Here is a 24,514-nt window from a genome sequence, read left to right as displayed (position 1 = left end):
CCGTGCTGGACCACATGATCCACCCCGACCAGTCATACACGGTCCCGGGCCGGACGATCCACGACAACATCCATCTGGTCCGGGACCTCATCCATTGCTCCCAGGAGGCTGGTCTGTCGGTCGCCTTCCTATCCCTCGACCAAGAGAAGGCGTTCGACAGGGTGGATCATGACTATCTGCTCGGATCTCTGCGCGCTTTCGGGTTCGGGACGCATTTCGTCGCCCGGATCCGACTTTTGTACGCCGCCGCGGAGTGTCTGATTAAGGTTAACGGGTCCTTGACGGCGCCCCTTCGCTTTAGGAGAGGGGTGCGCCAGGGATGCCCCATGTCCGGCCAGTTATACGCCGTTTGCGTGGAGCCTTTCCTGCGCCTCTTGCGGACGAGGGTGACGGGACTGGCTCTGCAAGGGCCGGGCGTGGAGGTCGTCCTCTCGGCTTACGCCGATGACGTGCTCCTCGCGGTAGAGGATCCCGCTGACCTGCGGAGGATGCGTGAGTGCCAGGAGATTTACTCGGCCGCGTCCTCCGCCAGGATCAACTGGGAGAAATGTTCCGGACTCCTGGTGGGTCAGTGGCGGGTGGACTCCCTGCCGGAGGAGCTCAGGCCTTTTGCCTGGAGCACGACCCATCTCCTCTATCTGGGAGTCTACCTTAGCCCCGACGAGGGAGCCTGGCCGGCGAACTGGCAGGAGCTGGAGGCCAAGGTCGCCGCTCGCCTAGGGCGCTGGACAGGACTGCTCCGAGTGCTGTCCTACAGGGGTCGAGCGCTAGTCATAAACCAGCTGGTGGCCGCAATGCTGTGGTACCGGCTGGTCACTTTGACCCCTCCCCCTGCGTTTGTCGCCAAGATACAGAAGAAGCTGGTGGACTTCTTCTGGAACAACAGGAAGCACTGGGTCTCTGCCGCGGTCTTGAGTCTCCCGCTTGAGGAGGGCGGTCAGTCGTTGGTGTGCATCAGCGCCCAGCTCGCGACTTTCCGTCTTCAGACCCTGCAGAGATACCTTTACGTCGAGCCCCCTCCTAGGTGGTGTGCTCTGGCGAGGTATTTCTTCCGCCAGCAGCTCGACCTCAATTATGACACGCAGCTCCTGTTTGTGAACTTGGGGGGTGCCAGGACCGCCCTCCGGGAGCTGCCTGTCTTTTACAGGGAACTCATCAGGGTCTGGAACAAAGTCTCCACCAAGCGCAGCTCTCCGCCGGCTGGAGTGGCGGCCGTCCTGCAGGAACCGCTGCTCGGGAATCCGTACCTCCACGGCCGAGGCTTTATGTGGCGGTCGGAAGAGAGGGCTGTGGCTGGTGAGGTGACCAGGGTCAGGGACCTGCTCGATGGCGGAGGAGCGGGCTGGATGGCGCCAGACACGCTGGCGCGGCGCCTAAATTCTGCCAACGTCCGCCATGCGGCCGATGCCATCGAGTCGCTAAAAACAGCTCTGGGCCCTGACTCCGTTAGGTGCATCGAGGAGGCTCAAGCACGTGGGGAGATCCCGTCCGAACTGACCCCCGTCCGGACGGAATTCCTCATCGGCGCCAAACCCCGGAACCTCCCTCGGGGGCCGGCGCCTCACAACTTGAGCCGCCTCCGGGAAATCCCCTCCGTGCCTTTCAGTTCCGCGCGGAGGGGTTTCCTGTACGGGCTGCTCCTGCACACCCTCAACTTTGCCATCCTCGCCGGCCGTCCGGACACGCCATGGCGTACCATCTTGCCGTCCGGAGGAGGCGGGGGTCCCCGATGGAGGGCACTCTACGCAGGGGTCCTCCCACTATTCATCGGGGACTTGGCCTGGAGGGTGGTGCACGGAGCAGTGCCGTGCAACAAATTTTTAAGCCGGTTCACGGACTCCCAGGCCGCCTGCAATTTCTGCGGTCTGGAGGAGTCCGTGTTCCATGTTTTTATTGAATGCACGAGGTTGCAGCCCCTGTTCCACTATTTGAAGGGGCTGCTCCTGAAATTCTGGCTGCACTTCAGTCCCACTCTCCTGATCTTTGGGCACCCTGTGCGGAGGGGAGCGGGTAGGTCCGAAGGCCTCCTCGTAGGACTGCTCCTGGGCACGGCCAAGGGTGCCATCAGCCGGTCCAGGCAGCGGGCGGTCGAGGGGGTCGTTCAACCTGACTGCCTGCCTCTCTTCCGCTCTTACATCCGGTCCAGGGTGTCCTTGGAGATGGAGCACGCGGTGTCCACCGGTACGCTCGCGGCCTTCCGCGAGAGGTGGGCACCGGAGGGACTGGAGTGCATCATCACGCCCGGCAACCAAATTTTAATTTGATTTTACGTTTTTAAGTTTAATTTGTTTTAATTGCCGGTGCTTTTAGTGTCCCCCTTCCCTTTTATAGGGGGCACTGGAAAAATTTGATTTTAGCGCCCCAAAAAAAAAACCAAAAAACAAAAAAAAAAAAGGGGCCTTGAAAATGTCTGGAGTGTCACCCAGGTCGGGTGGCACCGTTTAATGTTTTTATGTTTTGCAGGTAAACTCAAAAGAGTTTCATGCACAAGGACCCCCAGGTCCCTCTGCACCACAGCATGTTGTAATTTCTCCCCATTCAAATAATATTCCCTTTTACTGTTCTTTTTCCGAAGGTGGATGACCTCACACTTTCCGACATTGTATTTCATCTGCCAAACCTTAGCCCATTCGCTTAACCTATCTAAATCTCCTTGTAGCCTCTCTGAGTCCTCTGCACAACCCGCTTTCCCACTAATCTTAGTGTCATCTGCAAATTTTGTTGCACTACACTCTGTCCCCTCTTCTAGGTCATCTATGTATATTGTAAACAGTTGTGGTCCCAGCACTGATCCCTGTGGCACACCACTAACCACTGATTTCCAACCGGAAAAGGATCCATTTATCCCGACTCTCTGCTTTCTGTTCACCAGCTAATTCTCTATCCATGCTAATACATTTCCTCTGACTCCGCGTACCTTTATCTTCTGCAGTAACCTTTTGTGTGGCACCTTATCGAATGCCTTGGAAATCTAAATACACCACATCCATCGGTACACCTCTATCCACCATGCTCGTTATATCCTTAAAGAATTCCAGTAAGTTAGTTAAACATGATTTCTCTTTCATGAATCCATGCAGCATCTGCCTGGTTGCACTATTACTATCTAGATGTCCCGCTATTTCTTCCTTAATGATAGTTTCAAGCATTTTCCCCACTACAGATGTTAAACTAACCGGCCTATAGTTACCTGCTTTTTGCCTGCCCCCTTTTTTAAACAGAGGCGTTACATTAGCTGCTTTCCAATCCGCTGGTACCTCCCCAGGGTCCAGAGAATTTTAGTAGATTATAACGAATGCATCTGCTATAACTTCCGCCATCTCTTTTAATACCCTGGGATGCATTTCATCAGGACCAGGGGACTTGTCTACCTTCAGTCCCATTAGCCTGTCCAGCACTACCCCCCTAGTGATAGTGATTGTCTCATTGTCTTCCCTTCCCACATTCCTGTGGTCTGCAAATTTTGGCATGGTTTTTGTGTCTTCCACTGTGAAGACGGAAGCAAAATAATTGTTTAAGGTCTCAGCCATTTACACATTTCCCATTATTAAATCCCCCTTTTCATCTTCTAACGGACCAACATTTACTTTAGTCACTCTTTTCCGTGTTATATATCTGTAAAAGCTTTTACTATCTGTTTTATGTTTTGCGCAAGTTTACCTTCGTAATCTATCTTCCCTTTCTTTATTGCTTTTTTAGTCATTCTTTGCTGTTGCGTAAAATTTTCCCAATCCTCTAGTTTCCCACTAACCTTGGCCACCTTATAAGCATTGGTCTTTGATTTGATACTTTCCTTTATTTCCTTGGTTATCCACGGCTGGTTATCCCTTCTCTTGCTGCCCTTCTTTTTCACTGGAATATATATTTTTTGCACACTATGAAAGAGCTTCTTAAAAGTCCTCCGCTGTTCCTCAATTGTGCCACCGTTTAGTCCTTGTTTCCAGTCGACTTTAGCCAACTCTGCCCTCATCCCACTGTAGTCCCCTTTGTTTAAGCATAGTACGCTCGTTTCTGACACAACTTCCTCATGGTGAATCTGTATTCCAAATTCAACCATATTGTGATCACTCATTCCGAGAGGATCTTTTACGAGGAGATCGTTTATTTTTCCTGTCTCATTACACAGGACCACATCTAAGATGGTTTGCTCCCTTGTCGGTTCTGTTACATACTGTTCTAAGAAACAATCCCGTATGCATTCTATGAATTCCTCCTCCAGGCTACCCCGTGCGATTTGATTTGACCAATCGCTATGTCGGTTAAAATCCCCCATGACTACTGCCGTTCCTTTTTCACATGCCTCCATTATTTCCTTGATTATTGCCCACCCCACCTTGAAGTTATTATTTGGGGGCCTATAAACTACGCCAACCAGTGACTTTTTCCCCTTACTATCTCTAATCTCCACCCACAATGATTTAATATTTTTTTCATTGGAGCCAATATCATCGCTAACAACTGCTCTGATATCATCTTTTATTAACAGAGCTACCCCACCTCCTTTCCCTTCTTGCCTATCTTTTTGAATCGTCAGATACCCCTGTATGTTTAATTCCCAGTCTTGGCCACCTTGCAACCATGTTTCTGTAATGGCCACCAAATCATACCCATTTGTAATGATTTGTGCCATCAACTCATTTACTTTATTTCGAATGCTGCGTGCATTTAGGTAGAGTGTTTTCATCCGAGTTTTTAAACCATGATTTTTAGTTTTGACCCCTCCTGCAGCCCTTTTATATTCAGTGGCCCTTTTTGTTTCTTGCCTTTGGTTTCTCTGCCCTCCACTTTTACTCATCTCTTTTCTGTCTTTTGTTTTTGTCTCCTTTTTGTTTCCCTCTGTCTCCCTGTATTGGTTCCCATCCCCCTGCCATATTAGTTTAACTCCTCACCAACAGCACCAGCAAACACTTCCCATTGGTTCAGGTCCTGCCAAAGTGCAGACCGTCCAGTTTGTACTGGTCCCACTTCCCCCAGAATCTGTTCCAATGCCCCACGAATTTGAATCCCTCCCTGCTGCACCACTGCTCAAGCCACGTATTCATCTGTGCTATCCTATGATTCCTACTCTGACTAGCACGTGGCACTGGTAGCAATCCCGAGATTACTACTTTTGAGGTCCTACTTTTTAATTTAGCTCCTAGCTCCTTAAATTCGTCTCGTAGGACCTCATCCCTTTTTTCACCTATGTCGTTGGTACCAATGTGCACCACGACAACTGGCTGTTCTCCCTCCCTTTTTAGAATGTCCTGCACTCGCTCGGAGACATCCTTGACCCCTGCACCAGGGAGGCAATATACCATCCTGGCGTCTTGATTGCGGCCGCAGAAACGCCTATCTATTCCCCTTATGATTGAATCCCCTATCACTATCGCTCTCCCACTCTTTTTTATGCCCTCCTGTACAACAGAGCCAGCCACGGTGCCATGAACTTGGCTGCTGCTGCTCTCCCCTGATGAGTCATCTCCCTCAACAGCACTCAAAGCAGTGTTTCTGTTTTGCAGGGGGATGACCAGATGGGACCCCTGCACTACCTGCTTTGTACTACTCTTCCTGCTGGTCTTCCATTCCCTAGCTGGCTGTGGATCCTTCTCATGCGGTAAGACCAACTCACTACACGTGCCACTTATCTCATTCTCAGCATCGTGGATGCTCCAGAGTGACTCCACCCTCAGCTCCAATTCCGTAACGCGGTCCGTCAGGAGATGGAGGTGGATACACTTCTCACACATGTAGTTGTCAGGGACACCGGAAGTATCCCTGAGTTCCCACATGGTACAGGAGGAGCATATCACGTGACTGAGCTCTCCTGCCATGCCTTAACCCTTAGATACACTTAAATTGGTAATTACAATGTTACAGTTTTCTTACTGATATAAAAATAAAAAGAAAAGCTACTCACCAATCACCAGCCAATCACTTACCCCATTGGCTGTGACGTCACCCTTTGATTCCGTTCTACTTCTTTTTTGCTTTTTCTCCCGCTGTAGCTGCACAAGTACACCTTTTATAGGCCGCTCCGACGCTGCTCCCACCTCTCACCAACTGCCGCTCTTCTGTAAAACCAGGTGCAAAGTATGTGTTTATTGATTCTGCCATTGCTCTGTTGATTATTCGAGGAGTGTACGTGTCTGTCCTCAATGGGTCCATATCTCCCTTCGCCAATCTGTTACTCTTAATACAGATTTAAAATCTCGTACTATTTGCCTTAATATTCATCGGAGGATTACTTTTTGTGTTTCCTTTTTGCAGCTCTTCATATTCTGTTTGAGTTCCGTTGTTGCTCTCTGTATTTCTGGCAGGCCGCTGGAGTACCACTTTTATGTCCTTTTAGTATGATAGGAACAAGAGTAGGCCATTCAGCATCGCGAGCATTTTGAATCTTTAACTTCAACTATGTCTCATCTGTATGCTAACCCCATCTACCCGCTGTGGTTCCACATCCCTTAAACACTCTTACAGAAGAACGGATATCAATCTGAATTTTTATGTTTCTAATTGCGCTGGCATTAACCTTCTAGGGTTGAGAGCTCCACATCGCCACTACCCTCTCGTTAGATTAAATTTTCCTACCTCAGCGATCAAAAATAAAAATGCATACCCAAATCATCATTTGTATTTTATTTTTGTGTAATTGAGTTTTACAAGAGGAAACAAACAGCTATAGAACCAATTCTGAACAATTCAAATTTGAGGCAGATTCTAAGTTCATTGGGGAAATATTTTGGCCCATCAAACAAAATTGCAAAGCCCTTGACCATAAAGTGTAGTTTCAGAATGTCCATCAATCTAGCGCTGGACAGGAACATTTCCAACTGATCACTCTTCTCGAGCTCAGTTAACAGTTTGACCCTTGCAGATGCAAACCTGAAAATAGCATGTATTGATTTGTCGAATTTGTAAAGTGAGAGAGACTGGGGTGAAATACAATATGTTCACAAAATAATACGGTAACAATTATAGCATGTTTAAACTTTTAAAATATCGTGTTTTCGATTAGCTCGAGCCAGGGAAACATTTGGTGATGGCTAATCAGTAAATTCATGTTAAAAAGTCGCAGATTTCTTTGTGAGGTGGCAATGCCTCTGATGCTTCTCATGAAAGGAGAGATTGTGCTCACACATCCAACAATCCAGAGGGACTAATAACGATTTCCCAGCGCCCATTCATAAGGACCTTCATCAATTTTGATGCACCACCTGTCTACCTGAGAAGAAACGTGTATAAGCCTTAGAATATGTTGATTGCCCTATGCCATTGCAAACCATTGGTCAGATCGCCGAGCGCTGAGCGCGCCGTGAAATAAATCAGGAGCATTTCGCCTGTTGCCCGTGAAGAACACTCGACATTCTGTGCAATGCGCCTGTTTGTTTCTCCACAAAACAAATATGTTTAAGGTGCATCAGCTGCAGGTTGTCGCATGTGAAATTGTGCGACCAATGCAATATCTCCAATTGGTCAGATATTGTCTAGGTCGTTAGTATACAGTGTTATTTTGCTCAAACATCGTTCCATCTCCCATCAACACTAACTTCAATGTTCCCACATTTAACCTTGCGTTTCTCTCTAAAATCCTCAATCAATTTGTCGACGGCCATCTGTGTAGCAACCACTCCCACAACTCTCCATGCATATCACTTCGGCCTGGTTCCCACCGTGAGCGCAGCACCCAGGCCTATGGTGTCAACATGATCAACATGATGGTCTGTAACCATGACCTCTTGCCTTCATTGACCACTCTGCGAGATTCTACCTGAAGGCTCACTCAACCATTCTCCAATACCCTTGGTCTATGAACAAATGCAATCACCACATCTTCGACTTGAGATTCTCCCCATTCTGCACGGGCACCATCAGGACTCCTGATTGTTCCCCATTGACATTTTTCCCTGTTCAGCATCACGCATTGACATGGGACCAGTGTCAAGATGGAGGCTCAACAGAGCCAGATCCACAGTGGTTCACTGTTTACAGTGAGCAAGATAGAGAGACAGCAGCAGGGTGAGATAGATTGAGATATGACTGACCACATTATAAAAGAACATAAGAACATGGAACATAAGAAATAGCAGCAGGAGAAGGCACTTGTCCATTTGGGCCTGCTCCACTATTCAACAAGACTATGGCTGATCTTCTACCTTCCTGCACTATCCCCATATCCTTTAATTTTCGTCATTCCCAAAAATATATCGACCTCTGTCATCAATATATTCAACGGCTGAGTATCTACAGCTCTCTGGGGTAGAGAATTCCAAAGATTCACAACTCTTTGAGTGAAGTAATTTCTCCTCATTTCAGTCCAAAATGGCCGACCCTTTAGTTTGAGATTGTGACCCCATGTTCTAGATTCCCCAGCTAGGGGTAATATCTTCTCAGCATTAACCATGTCAAGCAGATTAAGAATTGTATATGTTTCAATTAGATCGCAACGGATTCTCTTAAACTCTCAGAAAGATCGGACTAATCCACTCCATCTCTCCAGACAGGGCCATCGCCTCACCACAGAAACCTGCCGAGTGAACTTTTGTTGCACTAAGGCAAGTATATATTTCCTTAAGTAATGAGACTAGAACTGTACACAGCACTCCAGGTGTGGCCTCACCATTTCCCTGTATGATTGTAATAAGACTTCTTTACCTGTTATACTGGAATTCATTTGTAACAAATGCTAACATACCATTTAATTTCCTAATGGCTTGTTGTACTTGCATGTTAACTATCTGTCGTTCATGAACCTCTGAATACAAACATTTTCTAGTGTGTCACTATTCAAAAATATTCTGCTTTTTTGTTTTTGCTACCAAAGTAACTTCATATTTCCACACATCTTATTCCATCTGCCATGATCCTGCCCACTCAGTCAATCGCTCTGCAGCTTCTTTGCGTCCTCCTCACAGCTTACTTTCCCACGTAACATTGTATCATCAGCAAACTTACATAAGTTCCACTCAGTCCCTTCAGATTAAGGTGTAACCGAGTACATTGAGTTACACAGTGATACAACAGCAGATGAATGTAGATTAAGGTGCAGATAAGTAAAGTGAGTGACACAAAGTGACACCAGCAGTCGGAGATTCAAAGTAAAATTAATGATTACAGTGATGCAGAGAGAGACACCAGCAGAGGGAGATAGAGAGTAGAATTAACGTGCACAGTGATGCAGCGAAACCAGCAGAGGGAGATAGAGAGTATTTACCGAGTACAGTGATGCAGAGAGTGAAACCAGCAGAAGGGAGATAGGGAGTAGAGTTACCGAGTACAGTGATGCAGAGAGTGACACCAGCAGAGGGAGATAGGGAGTAGAGTTACCGCGTACAGTGATGCAGAGAAACCAGCAGAGGGAGATAAATAAAGGTGTGATGGAGAACATTCTGTGTTATTTTATATTTTGGCAATGATGGAACGTATTCTAGGGCCAAATATTTAATGGTGGCATATCAAATATCGTATATGTGTAAAGATAAAATGATCTGCACTGATGTAAGTGAAAAAAATCGGGAAAAGTGTAAAACGGGATCCAGTGTCATTGTCGCCCGGTTTGAAAAGCGGCCAAGATTAACTTCACCAGCACTGCTTTAGATTTTAAAACTGGTGTTGCAGATCTGCTGCCCTTATAGAACCTGTCCAATTCTGATTCTCATTGATTAAAATCAAAATACAACTTCTGCCATTTTGATAATGAGTACTGGATCCACAACACCAGTGTTATGTGTAACCAATAAATTATTATCTATCCCGAAGGATGATAATAGACTATAAATGAATTTTCATGATGCCCGTGTTCTCCTATTGCTCAGTCCCTTTGGTAAATGTCCGTGGTCATTGTGATATGAAGTAGAAATGCAATGTTGTGGAAGTCAGTCCTGCCACTTGCATAATTCAACTGATTTATGAATTAGTGTAAAGGGATATTTGAGCGCATTGAGCATCTCCTCTCTGAACTTACTCTGGGTCACTGTGTAAATGGCCGTGTTTGTGCAGGAACTCAGGAGCTGAAGCATTGTTCCAGCGTGTTCAAAATTTTGAAAAGGGCTAAACAACGATCTGCGACTAAACGCGCTTGTAATTCGATAATAGAAGAAATACACAACCGTCGTCATCCAGAGCAGGATAAAACTGCCAGATAGAGAAAATAGTAAAACAATGGACCTTCTGCGGTTCCTCATCTCGGGGTCCTTGTCTTTCTTACCATTGGTGCCACCCCGGAGGCTCCTTCGGGCGCGACTGGCAACTAAAATGAGTCTGACGGTGAGAGCGTTCAACAGTAAAATCACACAGAAGGGAAGCAATGGAGTTAACAGCTGTTCAAACCAAGAAAAAGCTCTCCATGTGGGTGCAATATAAAACTGTACTTTTGCACGGCAACCCCGCGGTATGTTATTAGCTGTAATATAAGGAATATACACGAAAGGCCAGGGAATGTTCTTTAAACAGAACAGCGCACTCAAGGTCACTATAACCACAGCTGCGGTTCTCTCGGTGCAATATTTGGTTTTCAGCTTCTGACAACAAATGGCTACAAACCGATCAAAGGTAAAAGCGACCGTTAACCAAACAGAACTGTCTATGGCAGTCGGAGCCAGGAAGTGAATGAATCTGCACACAGGAGTGTAGTACAGGAAAGTGTTCCACCAATACAGGTCAGTGATCCAATGTAATATCACGTCACAGACAATCACCATCAGATCCGCTGTCGCCATGGCCACCAGGTAGCGAGTGATGCATTTGGAGAGGCCGCAGTTTCCCCGGGAAAGGATCACAATCGCCACCAAGTTCACTATGTGTACAGGAAAAAAAATAATCACATCATTAAACGGAGTTAAGAGTGCAGCATCAGCTGGCTTCATGTAGATGCGATATTGAATAATTCTCCTCGCCCTGTGCTCCCCTCTCCTTTGGATTGTGACACGATATCAGAGGTCAAAGATCCTTCGTCCGTCACAAGATTCTTTATCTGTGAGATTTCACGTTGAGTTTCCACAGGCACTTCGAATCTCGGGTGCTCCATAAAATAAGCCAACGCTGAGGATATGATGAACCAGGAGAAATCGCAGCACCAAGAACAAATGGTAGGAGGGGGAGAATAATAGGCACAAGGAGAGAAGAGAACAAATGATAAAATGAAACACGACAGAAGAAAACACCAAGAAGTAAAGGGACAGGAGAGAAGACAACAACAATGATAAAAAGAGCAGGATTGTAGAGAGCACTAAATATGGAAGGAACAGGAGAGACCACACCAACGTTTACAGGAGCAGGATGAAAGATAACATCAAGGATAAAAGGAGCAGCAGGGACAATGACACCAAGAATAAGTGGAGAAGGAGAGAAGAGAACATCAAGGTTAAAAGAGAGTAGGCAGAGCCGACAAGTTTAACATATGTAGTGAGTAGAAAGCAGCAAACTGTGGTTAAAATTAAACAGTAAAAAAGTTGGCTCCCGTTACCATTTTGTTTTACCAATCAGCCAAGTTTTGACATTCCTAACTGAGTGAATGACAAAGGCTTGAAGAACTACCTACTATATTTAGCAGGCACAGTGTGTAAATCGCAACACAATATGTTAAACGGCGCGGCAGACACATTACCTTCTAAAAGTCACTTACCAGGTACTCCAATTGCCGCGAGAATGGGATAATATACGACCTGGATCCAATAAAGCGATGAAGAATGCATCTTCTCTGTGAAGAGGTTACCTACTGGTGTTGGAGGCGATCACTCCAACTGCAGTAATGAAAAATCAACGGAAAATATTGGTTCATTTATAGAGTAGCGACTCCCTAATGATGCTTTTAGATTGCACAACTAGAGTTATTAGTTAGAGTTTGCTGAACAAACAAGGCACCATCTGGCTTTCCAATTCCAAAGTCATAAGACAATGAGCCATTTCTTAAAAAACAGATGGTGGTTACCGTTGGGAACAAGAGCTAAAAGATCTAAATATAACATAAGATATTATTGTAATTTGCATCATAAGAAAGTAAGCAAACTTCCAAACTTAGCCGATTAATGTGACTTGTTTTTTTGATTGAAATCTGGTAATCAGTCTTCCATTCTATCTCCTTCCCACTCATACCTCCTCTCTCACACTCGCCTTTTCACAGTCTCTCCCATTTTATTATCACGCCCTCTCCACTATCTCATTGTCACGAATACAGTATTGCAATCTCACTCAATTCCAATATATCACATTTCTTCGTCTCTCTCTTGTTCTCCCATTACTTCCTCTCTTCCCTTGTCTCGCTGTGACTTCCTCTCCCTCACAATCTCTTTCCATTTCATTCCATCTGTCCTGCTAACTCAGGAGTGAGCAGTTATTGGGGATGGAGGGCCACTGAACATGTTTTGGTGAGCTGCTGTGCGCCGCACATCAATGTTCCCCTAAGGCATGTGGCTGCCCTGCCATGCAACAATCGCATGGTCCCACACAGCCCGCTCTCCAGCTGCTGCTGCTGCAAAGGATGCTGCGCATTTGCGGGTGCACACTGCCCGGCCCCGGAGCAAATTTAAAGGGACCCCATGTGGAAGAATTTAGAAGGAACATTACTTACACAGAAACATTGCATGAACATAAATTCAGATAGTAGTCAGCTGCTATCTTACATATAGTGAATATTAAATATTGAATATTGTGTACAATTTTGGTCTCGTAATCTGAGGAAGGACATTCTTGCTAATGAGGGAGTGCAGCGAAGCTTCCCAGACTGATTCCCGGGATTGCAGGACTGACATATGAAGAAAGGCTCGATCGACTGGGCTGATATTCACTGGAAATTAGAAGATTGAGAGGGGATCTCATAGAAACATATAAAATTCTGACGGGATTGGACAGGTTAGATGCAGGAAGAATGTTCCCGATGTTGGGGAAGTCCAGAACCAGGGGTCACAGTCAAAGGGTAAGAGGTAAGCTATTTAGGACCAAGATGAGGAGAAACTTCTTCACCCAGAGAATTGTGAACCTGTGGAATTCTCTACCACAGAAAGTTGTTGAGGCCAGTTCGTTAGATATATTCAAAAGGGAGTTAGATGTGGCCCTTATTGCTGAGGGATCAAGGGGTATGGAGTGAAAGCAGGAGTGGGGTACTGAAGTTGCATGATCAGCCATGATCAGCTTGAATGGTAGTGCAGTCTCGAAGGGCCGAATGGCCTACTCCTGCACCTATTTTCTATGTTGCTATGTTTTTATGTATTGGATACTGCTGAGAAATGAATCAAAGATAAATTTTGAAAACAAGATGTGAAATAGAACGGTCGACACTTTAGATCCTGTGACAGCATCATTGACCCTCTCAGTCCTCCTTGTGCCCCTTTGCAAAGATTACTACTGCAGGCCGAATTGGTGGAAGATGAAAACTCCCCTGCCGTTGTACCCTGGATACAGGGAGAGGAAAGATGCATTGCCGGTCACTTTCTTCGGGAAAAGACTTGTGGAGATGAGCAGCCATGACTCTGCACTAAAATGGATATGGCATATTCCAGTACGCAATGCATTCTGGGTACTGACGTGCTCCATTGGGGCCCAGAATCAAGGAACGGATCCTTTTTAGATAGGTTCAGGGAAAATCACTTCAGCGGGTTATTAATTTGAATGAAGTATTACTGGCTGCAGTTCAGGTCTTTCTTTGACCCATGGAAAGTGAAAGTGGATAGTTAAATGTACAGCTCGTGCTCCGGCTCGCGTTCTATTTCTTTTCCATCCAGTGGGTGGGATAGAATGACTTGGTGGGCCGGATATGGCCCCTGGACCGTATTTTGTCCACCACTGTGCTAATTCCACCTTTCCCTTCATTGGGAGAGGGAGGTGTGGTTCGCCCACTCACAGGCTGCAGATAATTCACGCCGGATGAAGAGGGATAATGCCGCATAATCATAATCATAGAGGGTATTATTTGTGTCTTTGTTTCACGGCTATGGCAGCGGTAGAAAGATGATTGGATATATTGAAACATGGGATTTCTGGACAGAATGGCAACAACACTTTTAATTCAACACATTTCAAGAAGACATGGAGTTTGCCAGGACATCCTGCTCCAGAGGAGGGGTTAATGATGACTGACTGACAATAAAGGGTCAGTACCTGAACAGACGGAAATAGTTACTATGTCAAGTAGCCAGTGAGTCACGGGGGATTTTGGATTCTCAGCAGTTCAATCTGAATTGGGTTAAGAAGAAAAAGGTGTGTTCCTTGGACAAGATAAACTTGGAGAGGACGTTCAACGAGATAGGAGATTAATTGCCGATGGACGTGAAGTTAAAGTTATAACAGGAGCGGGTCATCGGCAAATATGCTTTAAAGGGGACAGCAGAAGATGGGAGAACTTCAACGGAAAATAAATTGGCGGCAGCAATGGTACTGAGCAAGCAGTCCATGAGCTTCTAGTTGTTGTTGTGATCAGTGATGGTCGAGGGGGTAGAGGAGAGAGGTTTGCCGAGAAGTTTGGCAGTGCACAATGTACGCTGGTGGCGCGGTTGCAATGCTGACCTAATGCTAAGGAAATGGACGATTTTGGCAAAGTCGAATGAGGCCGAAAACGAACCATGTGTTCCAGTCAGATCTATTGATGTGCGGCTAAACCTGTTGCCCACCAGACATTCGCCAGTAGACTTCAGGGAGTGCAGATTGGGGCCTTACCAGGGTGAACGACCCGGATAGGAGAGCGAGCAAACTTTACTCGGGACCACGGCGACACGGATGGAGGTGAGGGAATGACTGTACTTTCCAATCAAGTTCAATGCAGTATGATACAAGAGTAAGGAACGGACCGGTTTGCGTGTTCCAGCAGGGATTCATAGAGTCATACGTTGAAAATATGTGGATCAACTTACTTGACATCCCCAGTTGCAGTGAAAAAGTCCGAAAATTCTCCAGCCGGTTGTGTTAGGTTTTGAAAGTCGTAACTCCATTAAACGGGCAAGGCAGCAGGACAGAGTGAGGTCAAAAGAGAGAGACAATTCGTAAGAGAGAATGAAAGATAGACCGGTTGAGAAAGATGGACAGAGACAAGAAAACAAAGATAAAGATACAGAGATAAATAAATAGAGCGAGAGACAGAAAGATTGGGATAGGAAAACTAAGGCAGCATGTTAAATCTAGAGACAGAACACGGACAAAAGAAAAAAGGGGTAGAACAAATTCTCTGAGTTTAAAAGACTATTTTTCCGATGGAAGTCGATAAATTGCAAATATTAAACGTGCAGCCGACAGCTTTACAGCGAACAGAAGCAAAATACTGGGTATGCTGTAAAGCTGAAATAAAGACAGAAAATGCTGCAAACACTCAGCAGGCGGAAGCTTCTGTGGAGAGAAAAATAGAGATAATGTTTCAGAGCGATGACCGTTCATCGGAACAGGAGTAAGATAGAGATTTAACAGGTTATAAGGAAGTGCAGGTACAAGTAGAAGGTGGTGGGGAGATGGAATAGCATGAATCTGTGTATCATTAAATAACAAAGTCATGTCCGAATCAGATAGAGAGAGAGATTGTGGCAGAGCAGCTGCAAGGTAAAATGGGGTGGCAATGGGACGATAAAGATTAAATGACACTGTTACCAGGAGAGGGGGCGAACCCAAGCAGGCACCATGGGATCTTAAGTCGAACATCTTGAAGAAAGACTTGTAATGATATCGCGCCTTTCAAGACCTCCGGACGTCCCAAAGCGCTTTACAGCCAATGAAGTACTTTTTGAACTGTACTACTGCTGTAATGTCGACAACCACTCGCTCACCCTAGTGCATAAAGCACGTGCTAAAGTTTGAAATTAATGTGATCCGGGTGTAAGTAACGGGTCTGCTTCCGCATAGAATCCTGGAATCCGAGAATGATACGGCACACAACGAGGCCACTGGGACCACCGTGCGATTGCCAGAGATACCCAATTTATCCCACTCACACCTGCTCTTTCTATTCTTTAATTTATTCATTCACGGGATGTGTACGTCACCAGAAAGTTCCGCATTTATTGCCCATCCCAAATTGCCCTCGAGAAGGTGTTGGTGAGCCACCTTCCTGAATACAACTGAATGTCTCGTTGGGCCATTTCAGAGGGCAGCTAAGAGTCAACCACATTATGTGGGTCTGGCGTCAAATATAGGCCAGACCAGGTAAGGACGGCAGATTTCCTTCCAGTAGTAAACCAAGTGGATTTAATGACAATCCGGTAGTTATACGGTGCACCATTATTAATACTAGCTTTAAATTCCAGATTTATTTAATTAACTGAATTTATATTCACTATGACTTATGACACCGGATCATTAGCCCAGGTTACAGATTACTGGTGCAGTAACATAACGACAATGCCACATGTTTCCCACAGCCCTGCGAATGTTTCCTTTACAAGTATATATCCGCTTCCCTTTTGTAAGTTACCATTGAAACTGCTTCTGCCGAGCTTTCAGTTGTAAGGGAAATAAATTCCACATCGAGTCCGAGAACAGTGAGGGAAACATCACAGTTTATTCGTACAGAGCGCTCTGGGAGAAGTGGGGAAACTCCGCAGCTTCGCCACACATTCTCTCTGAGCGAAGTTCCAAGTTACAATTATACCTTTTGGGGGCGGTCCCGCCCCCTTACACCATTGTCCAATTAGCTAACATTTTTGTAACGTCTTACCCTATATGGTAATGCTATGACAATCTATCTTTACATTGTGGTAAGTCAAAGGTTAACTAGCATGCGCACACACAAGTGGGGTTATTTTCCTCGCATCAGCAGAAAAACAAGGAACTATCTTTCTGTTATACATCTGTTTGCCTTTTCAACCACCCATTGTTTTACTTCCCCTATCTCCATGACTCAGGGTCAATGGACGTTGGGGTCTAAATGTGTCTTTTGTTTTAAGCAGGCAATTTGTTGCTTGAACGTTTACATGGGACAGTACCAAAAACAAGAGTATTATAAACTAAGAGATAATTCTTCCACAACAGTCCCTCCTGTTGATCTTTTCCCATCTCATGCGGATAAGAACAATCCAATCTTACATCCGAACTGCCTCATTGTCTTGTGCCAGGGTCCTTGGGCGAGCCTGGCGCTGGTGGTAATCTGCAAATGGAGGTGCAGCTTCTGATATGTTGTGGGTGGAAGTCGGGTTGTTGTTTCGTTGATGTAAGTCCCAGCAGCTATGGGTATTGTGGTACATAACTTGGACATACATATCTTAATCATCATTACCGCAAGGTACAAGGCCAGGCATATACCCACAATCAAAATCAGCCCCTGTACAATACTTTGTCCCAACTTAGACATCCATCCCCCCAACACAGCCAACTGCAACATCTGGGGTGTTTAATTTCCTCAGTTCTCTCCTTATATGATCGGCTAGGTTGGTTAAATTCTCCGAATTATCGGATATATAAGTGCAACATTCAGCCCCAATCAATGCGCATGTGCCTACGTTCTGCGCCAAAACGTAATCTCGGGCCATTCGGTTCTGAATTACGGTGGTACGTATGGCTACCATTTCAGCTGTTATGCTCTCCATCGCCTCGGCTATTCGTTCCAGAACCCCCTCTACATTTCTTAGTTCATCCATGGTGCGCCCTATCCCTTATGGGAACATCACAACTCCAAAGAGTCTTTCTACCGGGGTAATCACTCGTCTTCGTTGACCTGGTGTACGCACCTCTGCCAGGGTACGTACCTGTCTGACAAAGGGGACCACATATCCCAAATAACAGGACCCTGTCCATTGCCTGGGTAACCAGGGATATGCCCTATGCCCGCACACAAAATACGTTCCGTTATACGCTGCCATTTCATATATTGTGTCGGGTTCCCAAGACTGGGCCCACAAACCTCCACCTGTTTTATTCAGAAGGCGTGAGAGGATAGTGACCCGTGCGCCTGTTGTGATAGTGAGGTTGTGTGGGCAATCGCTGTACCCTATGACACGTCCCCTTCTGCTGGTGTCATTTTGGGATAAACATAAGTTCCCGGTTCGTCTTCCGATCCCCGAGGTATTGGTCAGGACTAGGTATGGGTGTTCCCTTTTTTGGTCATAGGGTGGTTGGTACCTTCCCTGGAACGTTTGACTAATGGGGTACCCAGCACTCTCCCACTCGGTGACGTCCCCATTGTTGTCCGCACAGTAGCGGTATGATGGTCCTCCTCCCATTCGTGATCCCTCTCTTGACCCACCTTTCATCCTTCGTTCTTGCATTGGCCCCCCTCCCCCGTGCCATTCTGGCTCAGAAGCCACTTGACAGTCTCAGTTAGTGTCAGGGCAATGGGGCACAAAGCAATTCCCCCTTTGGAATGTATAGGAATATGCGAGCACACCCAGCAACTAGAAAAGTTCCCATTTCGTGCGTCAACATAAGACATATACAGAAAGGTATTTACATGGAATTCTCGTTTCCGTCTCGCTTCCCACATGCTGCACTTGACGGACTCCAAAGCTATTATACAAACTGCGGCACACAGTTTCATCTTGCCAATCTATATTAACAAATAGTCAAAGGCAAAATGGCTATATATATTACTTTTAGTGTCTATATTGACCTGTGGGCGAATCAAAGAATAGTGGATACTACAGGCATTAGTTTTTAGGCTCAAAAGCCTTAAGCTGGGTCCAGTGTTTCCACTGCCCCAGTCCTCTCATATCAACACAGGCACACGTATCTCCGCGAATCATAACCTGTACGGTCCTATCCATTTTGGTGCAAAGCCAGGCTTCCCAGGGATGACCTTTACCATTATGCGGGTCCCTTCCTGGGGCACATCTGGGAGGGCGGTGGATTCTAATTTCTCGTCCTGTCAGAGCTGCTTATCCCTGACCTGCGTTCTCATCTCCTTAAGACCGTTGCTCATTTCTAGGACGTACCGCCTGATCCTATCCCCTTAACAGTCCCAGATCAGACCCCCTTTAATGATCCCTTCTGGGAGTTGCATTGCTCTACCCGTCAGCAGATCATAGGGGGACAGCCCAGTCATCCTGTTTGGGATCGCTCTTCACTTCATTTAGAATGAGGTGCAACATGTCAACCCAGGTCCTCCTGGTTTCTCAGATTGCCTTTGCAATCGGCACCATGAGGGTTCGATTCATCCGTTCTACCATCCCCGAGCCCTGGGGATGGTATGTGATGTGGAATTTCTGCCTTATCCCCATCAGTTTACATACTGCCTTTATCACCCCTCCCGTGAAGTGGGTGCCCTGATCCGAATCCATTTGCACCGGCACCCCCCATCTGGGGATGATCTCCTCGGCCAGTATCCTGGCCACTGTAGTGGCCGTACAATTTCGTGTGGGGAACGCTTCCACCCACCGAGTGAATTGGTCAATTACCACCAAGCAGTATCTTTTCCCCCGTGAGTCCGGGAGTGGCCCGGTAAAATCTATCTGTATATTTTCCCATGGCTTCCTTGGTCTTGGTTGATGGGCCAACCGTATCCTAACCAGCTTGCCAGGGTTATGTTGCACACATGTTATACAGCGCTGACAGTGTTTGGCTATATCCCGCCCCATTCTGGACCACCACCAATCTTCTCGTGAGCCACTCCATCATGGGTCCCCTGCCTGTAGGGGCCACTCCATGGTGTAGTTGCAGTAATGTCTGCTTAATGCAGTTTGGGGCTGTGACTTTTCCATCCTTTCTCCACTGGTGCAGCTTCACTGCCCCCAGGAGGCCTTCTGCCGGGTTTTCTCCTATGTCCCTCATGTTCAGGCCCTGGGACTTTAACCGGCATTATGTCAACGAGGCCCGTGTCCTGCTTTGTTTTGGCCCATACCGGCTCTAGGGCCTCGAATATCACCCTGTCTACCCCCGACTCTTATCCCTAATCCCAGGCCAGTGGTTTAGCACTGCCCATTTTCGCAATGTTTCATAAGGGCGTGGAGTACTTGTTTTTACGTCCATCCGCTCGTGGCCAGATTATTTTGTTAAGCTCGGCGTCTACTAATAGTTTAAATTCCCTTATTAAGTCAGTTCCTAGAATAATTTTTTCAGGCGAGTATTATTACATGGGCTAGTTCTGTTTTATTTTATTCTGACTAGCCCACCATTTCCTTTATCTGTCAGGTGAGTCTTCTTTATTCTATTAAGAAATCCAAATGAATAATGTCCAATATAAAACAGTTGTCAATGGAAAGAGTTAACTTCTTTACAGGTTTATAAGAAGGCCTGATGTCATTACGTGACTTCACGTAATCATCCGAATTTCGTTTTTTTTTAAAGTCTTTGTGCTTTCAAAACTTGCTGAGAAATTAGGAATCCGTTAAAACAGCAGAAATCATTAGTAAAGTCGTCAGAATAGAAGTCTTCTCATCAGGCCAGATAGCATTTTAGATAAAATTTAAATTATTTCCTTAACTTCTAATACAAGTACTTGCCAAAGATTTCTTTAATTGATTTAAAACGATACCACACATTTTTAATAGTTATTTTGTTTACTGAACTTCAATTTTCACACAAGCTGTATACATTCCAACATTTCCCATAAGAATTTTAAAATGAGTAAGATTTTCTCATTCCCAATTTTGCTTTCTGTGCTGAGTTCGCATAGCTTAGATCTCTTCTCGTTATTTTCAAAACCCTCCTGCTTGTTTAGACTGTTCGGGACTTTTCTTGATAAGCACGTCTATTCTGGAAATCTTTTCAAACTTTAATGAAACTTTCTCGTAATTTAAAATCATTTTCAATGGAGAGTGTCTTTTACCTCTGCCAAAAATCTTTTCAATTAAACCAATATCTTTTTTTTTCACAGCCAATATTAACTAGTATCTAGTAAGTTATGTACTCCTTTTTTTAAATCTCCTTTCTTCAAATTAGGTTTTGATATTTTACACAGAGGGCTGGTCTCTTGGTAACTTCGTTAATTCAGACAATCGAAGACACTTTTTCTTTCAATTTCGTTCAATTTGTTTTCTTTCAAGGCTGCATCTTTTTCCTTTCTTTTCATAACTAGAACGGAGTCTAGCACGTAGGCTTTGAGGGCTGCTTTTGGTCCTCTCAAATGTCCCAGTTTTTCTTTCTGTTTCTGCATCTCCCACCACTCTCTCTGTTCTTTCACACTTTTTTTTCCCCGTCGGGGCCCATCCCTCCTTTCGGTCATGTATAGTCTGGTGAGGGACCCTAGGCGGGGCCCTCTCCGTTTCCTTACCACTCATCATAGTCTCACGTCACGGTCTCACGATTGTCAGAGGGACGCCTGGTCTTATTCACTTCTACCAGGCGGACTTGCAATCTTTATCGTCAGAGGTGTCTGATTAAACTTGCGATTCTTAGCCCTCATCGTAGTCTCACGTCACAGTCTTACTACTGTCAGCGGTCCGTTCAGGACTTGCAGTCTCTATCATCAGAGGTGTTTCAACACACTTGCGATTCGTTAAAAATGGAGCCTCTGCGACCCACTACGATCTTTTCCAGCTGCACCCACAACTTACTACAACCACATTAATTGTTCTTCACATGACCCCCCAATGTCCCGACCTGTGTGACTCAAAGTCGCAAGGAGATTAGTCCCGACTTCACTCACTGTTCCACTTTTCCGTCGCCACTTTGTCCTCTCTATGTTCCCTTCCACCTTAATCCTTGGCCTTCACGTGGGGCATTCGCCCTCTTAATTCCGGCTCAAGTTAGGTGACTGAGATTGTTTGTGACAATCGAAGTGGCGGGGAACACTCGTTTCTTACAGACATCACTCATACCAAGCTAGCTTAGACTCTAACCCGCGGCTCAACTGTGGTTTTTCTCACCGTTCACGGACGTTTTGTTCTTTGGTGAATCGGGGCTCAGGGGTCGCCCTGTTCCGGGGCCCAATTGACTGGACGGTCAAACCTTGACTACTCGTCCCTCTCCACTGGCTAGGCGGCCCGAAGCGACCGTATTCACCTTGCTCGCAGCGCCAAATTGTAAGGGAAATAAATTCCACACCAAGTCCGAGAACAGTGAGGGAAACGTCACAGTTTATTCGTACAGAGCGCTCTGGGAGAAGTGGGGAAACTCCGCAGCTTCGCCACACCTTCTCTCTGAGCGAAGTTTCCAAGTTACAATTATACCTTTGGGGGCCCGCCCCCTTACACCATTGTCCAATTATCTAACATTTTTGTAACGTCTTACCCTATATGGTAATGCTATGACAATCTATCTTTCCATTGTGGTAAGTCAAAGGTTAACTAGCATATGCACACACAAGTGGGGTTATTGTCCTCGCATCAGCAAAAAAACAATGTACTATCTTCCTGTTATTAGTACAAGCGATTAGTACATCTGTTTGCCTTTTCAACCGCCCATTGTCTTACTTCCCTTATCTCCATGACTCAGGGTCAACGAACATTGGGGTCTAAATGTGTCTTTTGTTTTAAGCAGGCAATTTGTTGCTTGAACGTTTACATGGTACAGTACCAAAAACAAGGGTATTTTAAACTAAGAAATAATTCTTCCACAACACAGTGAACCCACTCACCAAACAGGCACCGCTAAATGAAATTACACCTCCTGTCAGATTGTTCATTTTCAATTTTTCTCTGGAGATTTCTATTGCACAGGGGCAGACAGATAAAAGAGAGAAACAGAAAACAGAGAGACAGTTTGCGACAGAAATGAGAGAAAGCCAGACAGAAAGAGAGATAGCGAGAGAGAGAGATACATGGAGAGACAGCGACAGAGCTTCTATTAATGTAAAAGTAAACTTAAGCTCAGTGGACGGGAAGTTTACACCTTCCCACGATATGATGAGAGCAAGGACACGGGGATATTAAGAAGTTTCGGAAAAATAATCCTTTGAAGTTTTGAGCTTAAAGTAGGTACGTACAGGGATCGCAATCGTGACCAACGCCATTCCACGTGGCCACTGCAAGCCACGGTGAAGCTTCAGAGGATAACGTCCTTCAGAAGGTGAATTCAGGACAACAGATCCATCAATTGATTGAGGGAAGTCAACGCATTGAGAAACCTCAAATGGACCTTCGGGGCATACAGGTGAACAGACATGTTGGAGCATGGACATACCGCGCTTATTATGGGCTGCTTGAATAATTGAATGTTGTTCTATCTTCCTTTCTGTCTATCTTTTATTCTTTCCTTCACTATTTCTTTCTTTCCTTCATTATTCCTAGTTTTCTCTCCATTTGTCTTCCTTCCTTCCTTTCTTTCTGTCTGTCTTTGCTGCTTTCTTTCTTGCCCCTTACGCTTTCTCTTTCTTTTTTCATTCTTTCTGTTTTGCTCTCTATTTTTCTTTAGCCCTTTTTCTCTCACTTACCTTCCTCCATCTTCCTGCCTTCCTCCATTCATTACTTCATTCCTTCCTCTCATTCTATATGTCTTTCTTGCTTCTTTTATTTCACTCCTTCCTTCTTTTTTCCTTCATTCTTTCTTCCCTCTTTCTTTCTTTCTTTCGTTCTTCCAATCTCTCTTCCATTCTGTCTTTCTTTCTTTCTATCTTTCCTTCTATCAATCTTTGTTCTATTGTTCTCTCTATCTTTCTGTCTTTCTTTAATTTATTTCTATCTTTCCCTCGTCCCTTCTTTCTATCTATCTTTTGCATTTTTGATCATTCTTTCTTCCTTCTATCTTTCTTCCTTTGACTCTACACTTCTTTTATATTTCTTTCTTTCTTCATTATTTCTTTCATTCATTATTGTTCCTTTCTTTCATTATTTACTTCTTTCTCTCTTTCTTTCTTTCTCTCTTCCATCCTACCATCCTTCCTTCCTTTTCTTCGTTCCTTCGTTCAATATTTTCTTTTTTCTTCCTATCGTTCTATCTTTTGTTCTCTCTTCCTATCTTCCATTCTTCTTTCTTCGTTAATTATTTCCTTTCTTTTCTTACCTTATTTATTGCACACTTTACTTCTTTCATTCTTTCTATCCTTCTTTCTTTCTACCAATCTCTTTCTTCCTTTCTATCGTTCTTTTCCATTTTTCTTTCTTTCTGTCTGTCTTTGTTTCTGTCCCGTCTTTCTTTCTTACTCTCTCTTTCTTTTTTATTCATTTCCAAATTTCTCTTTTTCCTGATTCCCGATATTCCATGTTCCACTTATTGCTGTGAAAAATGCTGTAGATATGAGAACATTTTCTTTCTTTCTTCCTTTCATTCTTTCTTCCTTTCTTGTTCCTTGTTTCCTTTCATTCTTTATTTCTTACTTCCATTATTTCTTTAATCTTTCATTCTTTCCTTCTTTCTTTCATTCTCTTACGTTCTTACTTTATTTCTACCTTCCTTTCTTTCTTTCTAGATTTCTTTCACACATTCCTTCCTTTCTTTCTTTCATAATTTTTTATCCCATTTTTTATTTCTATCTCCCTTTTTCATTTGATTCATTACTTTAATGTTTTATTTCGAGATTGATTTCCTTTGTTCCTTTATTCTTTGTTTCTTTCCTTTTTTCTTTCACTCTTTTTCTTTCCTTCATTCTTCCTCGCTTTCTCTCCATTTGCCTTCCTTCCTTCCATTCTTTCTGTCTTTGCTGCTTTCTTTCTTTCTTTTTTGCACTTTACTTTTTCCTTTATTTCTCATTCCTTCTGTTTTTATCGCTCTTTTTGATTTTTCCTTTTCCGCTGACTTATCTTCCTCCAACATC

At 44.9% G+C, this 24,514-nt stretch overlaps 1 protein-coding gene across 1 annotated transcript; it reads right to left on the bottom strand.

Annotated features, from left to right (window-relative positions):
- Positions 1–9,854: 9,854 nt before the first annotated feature.
- On the bottom strand, positions 9,855–17,528 carry LOC139232798 (probable G-protein coupled receptor 139). The gene is made up of 3 exons (XM_070863291.1): positions 17,391–17,528; positions 16,978–17,038; positions 9,855–10,774 (listed from the first exon to the last, which is right to left on the bottom strand). The coding sequence occupies exons 1-3, from the start codon at positions 17,526–17,528 to the stop codon at positions 9,855–9,857; spliced, it is 1,119 nt and encodes a 372-aa protein (XP_070719392.1).
- Between the last annotated feature and the right edge of the window lie 6,986 nt (positions 17,529–24,514).

This window comes from Pristiophorus japonicus, chromosome 20 (assembly GCF_044704955.1).
Source record: "Pristiophorus japonicus isolate sPriJap1 chromosome 20, sPriJap1.hap1, whole genome shotgun sequence".
Lineage (NCBI taxonomy): Eukaryota > Metazoa > Chordata > Chondrichthyes > Pristiophoridae > Pristiophorus > Pristiophorus japonicus.
The sequence above is the reverse complement of the archived record's forward strand: the minus strand, read 5'-3'. Positions and strand labels throughout refer to the sequence as shown.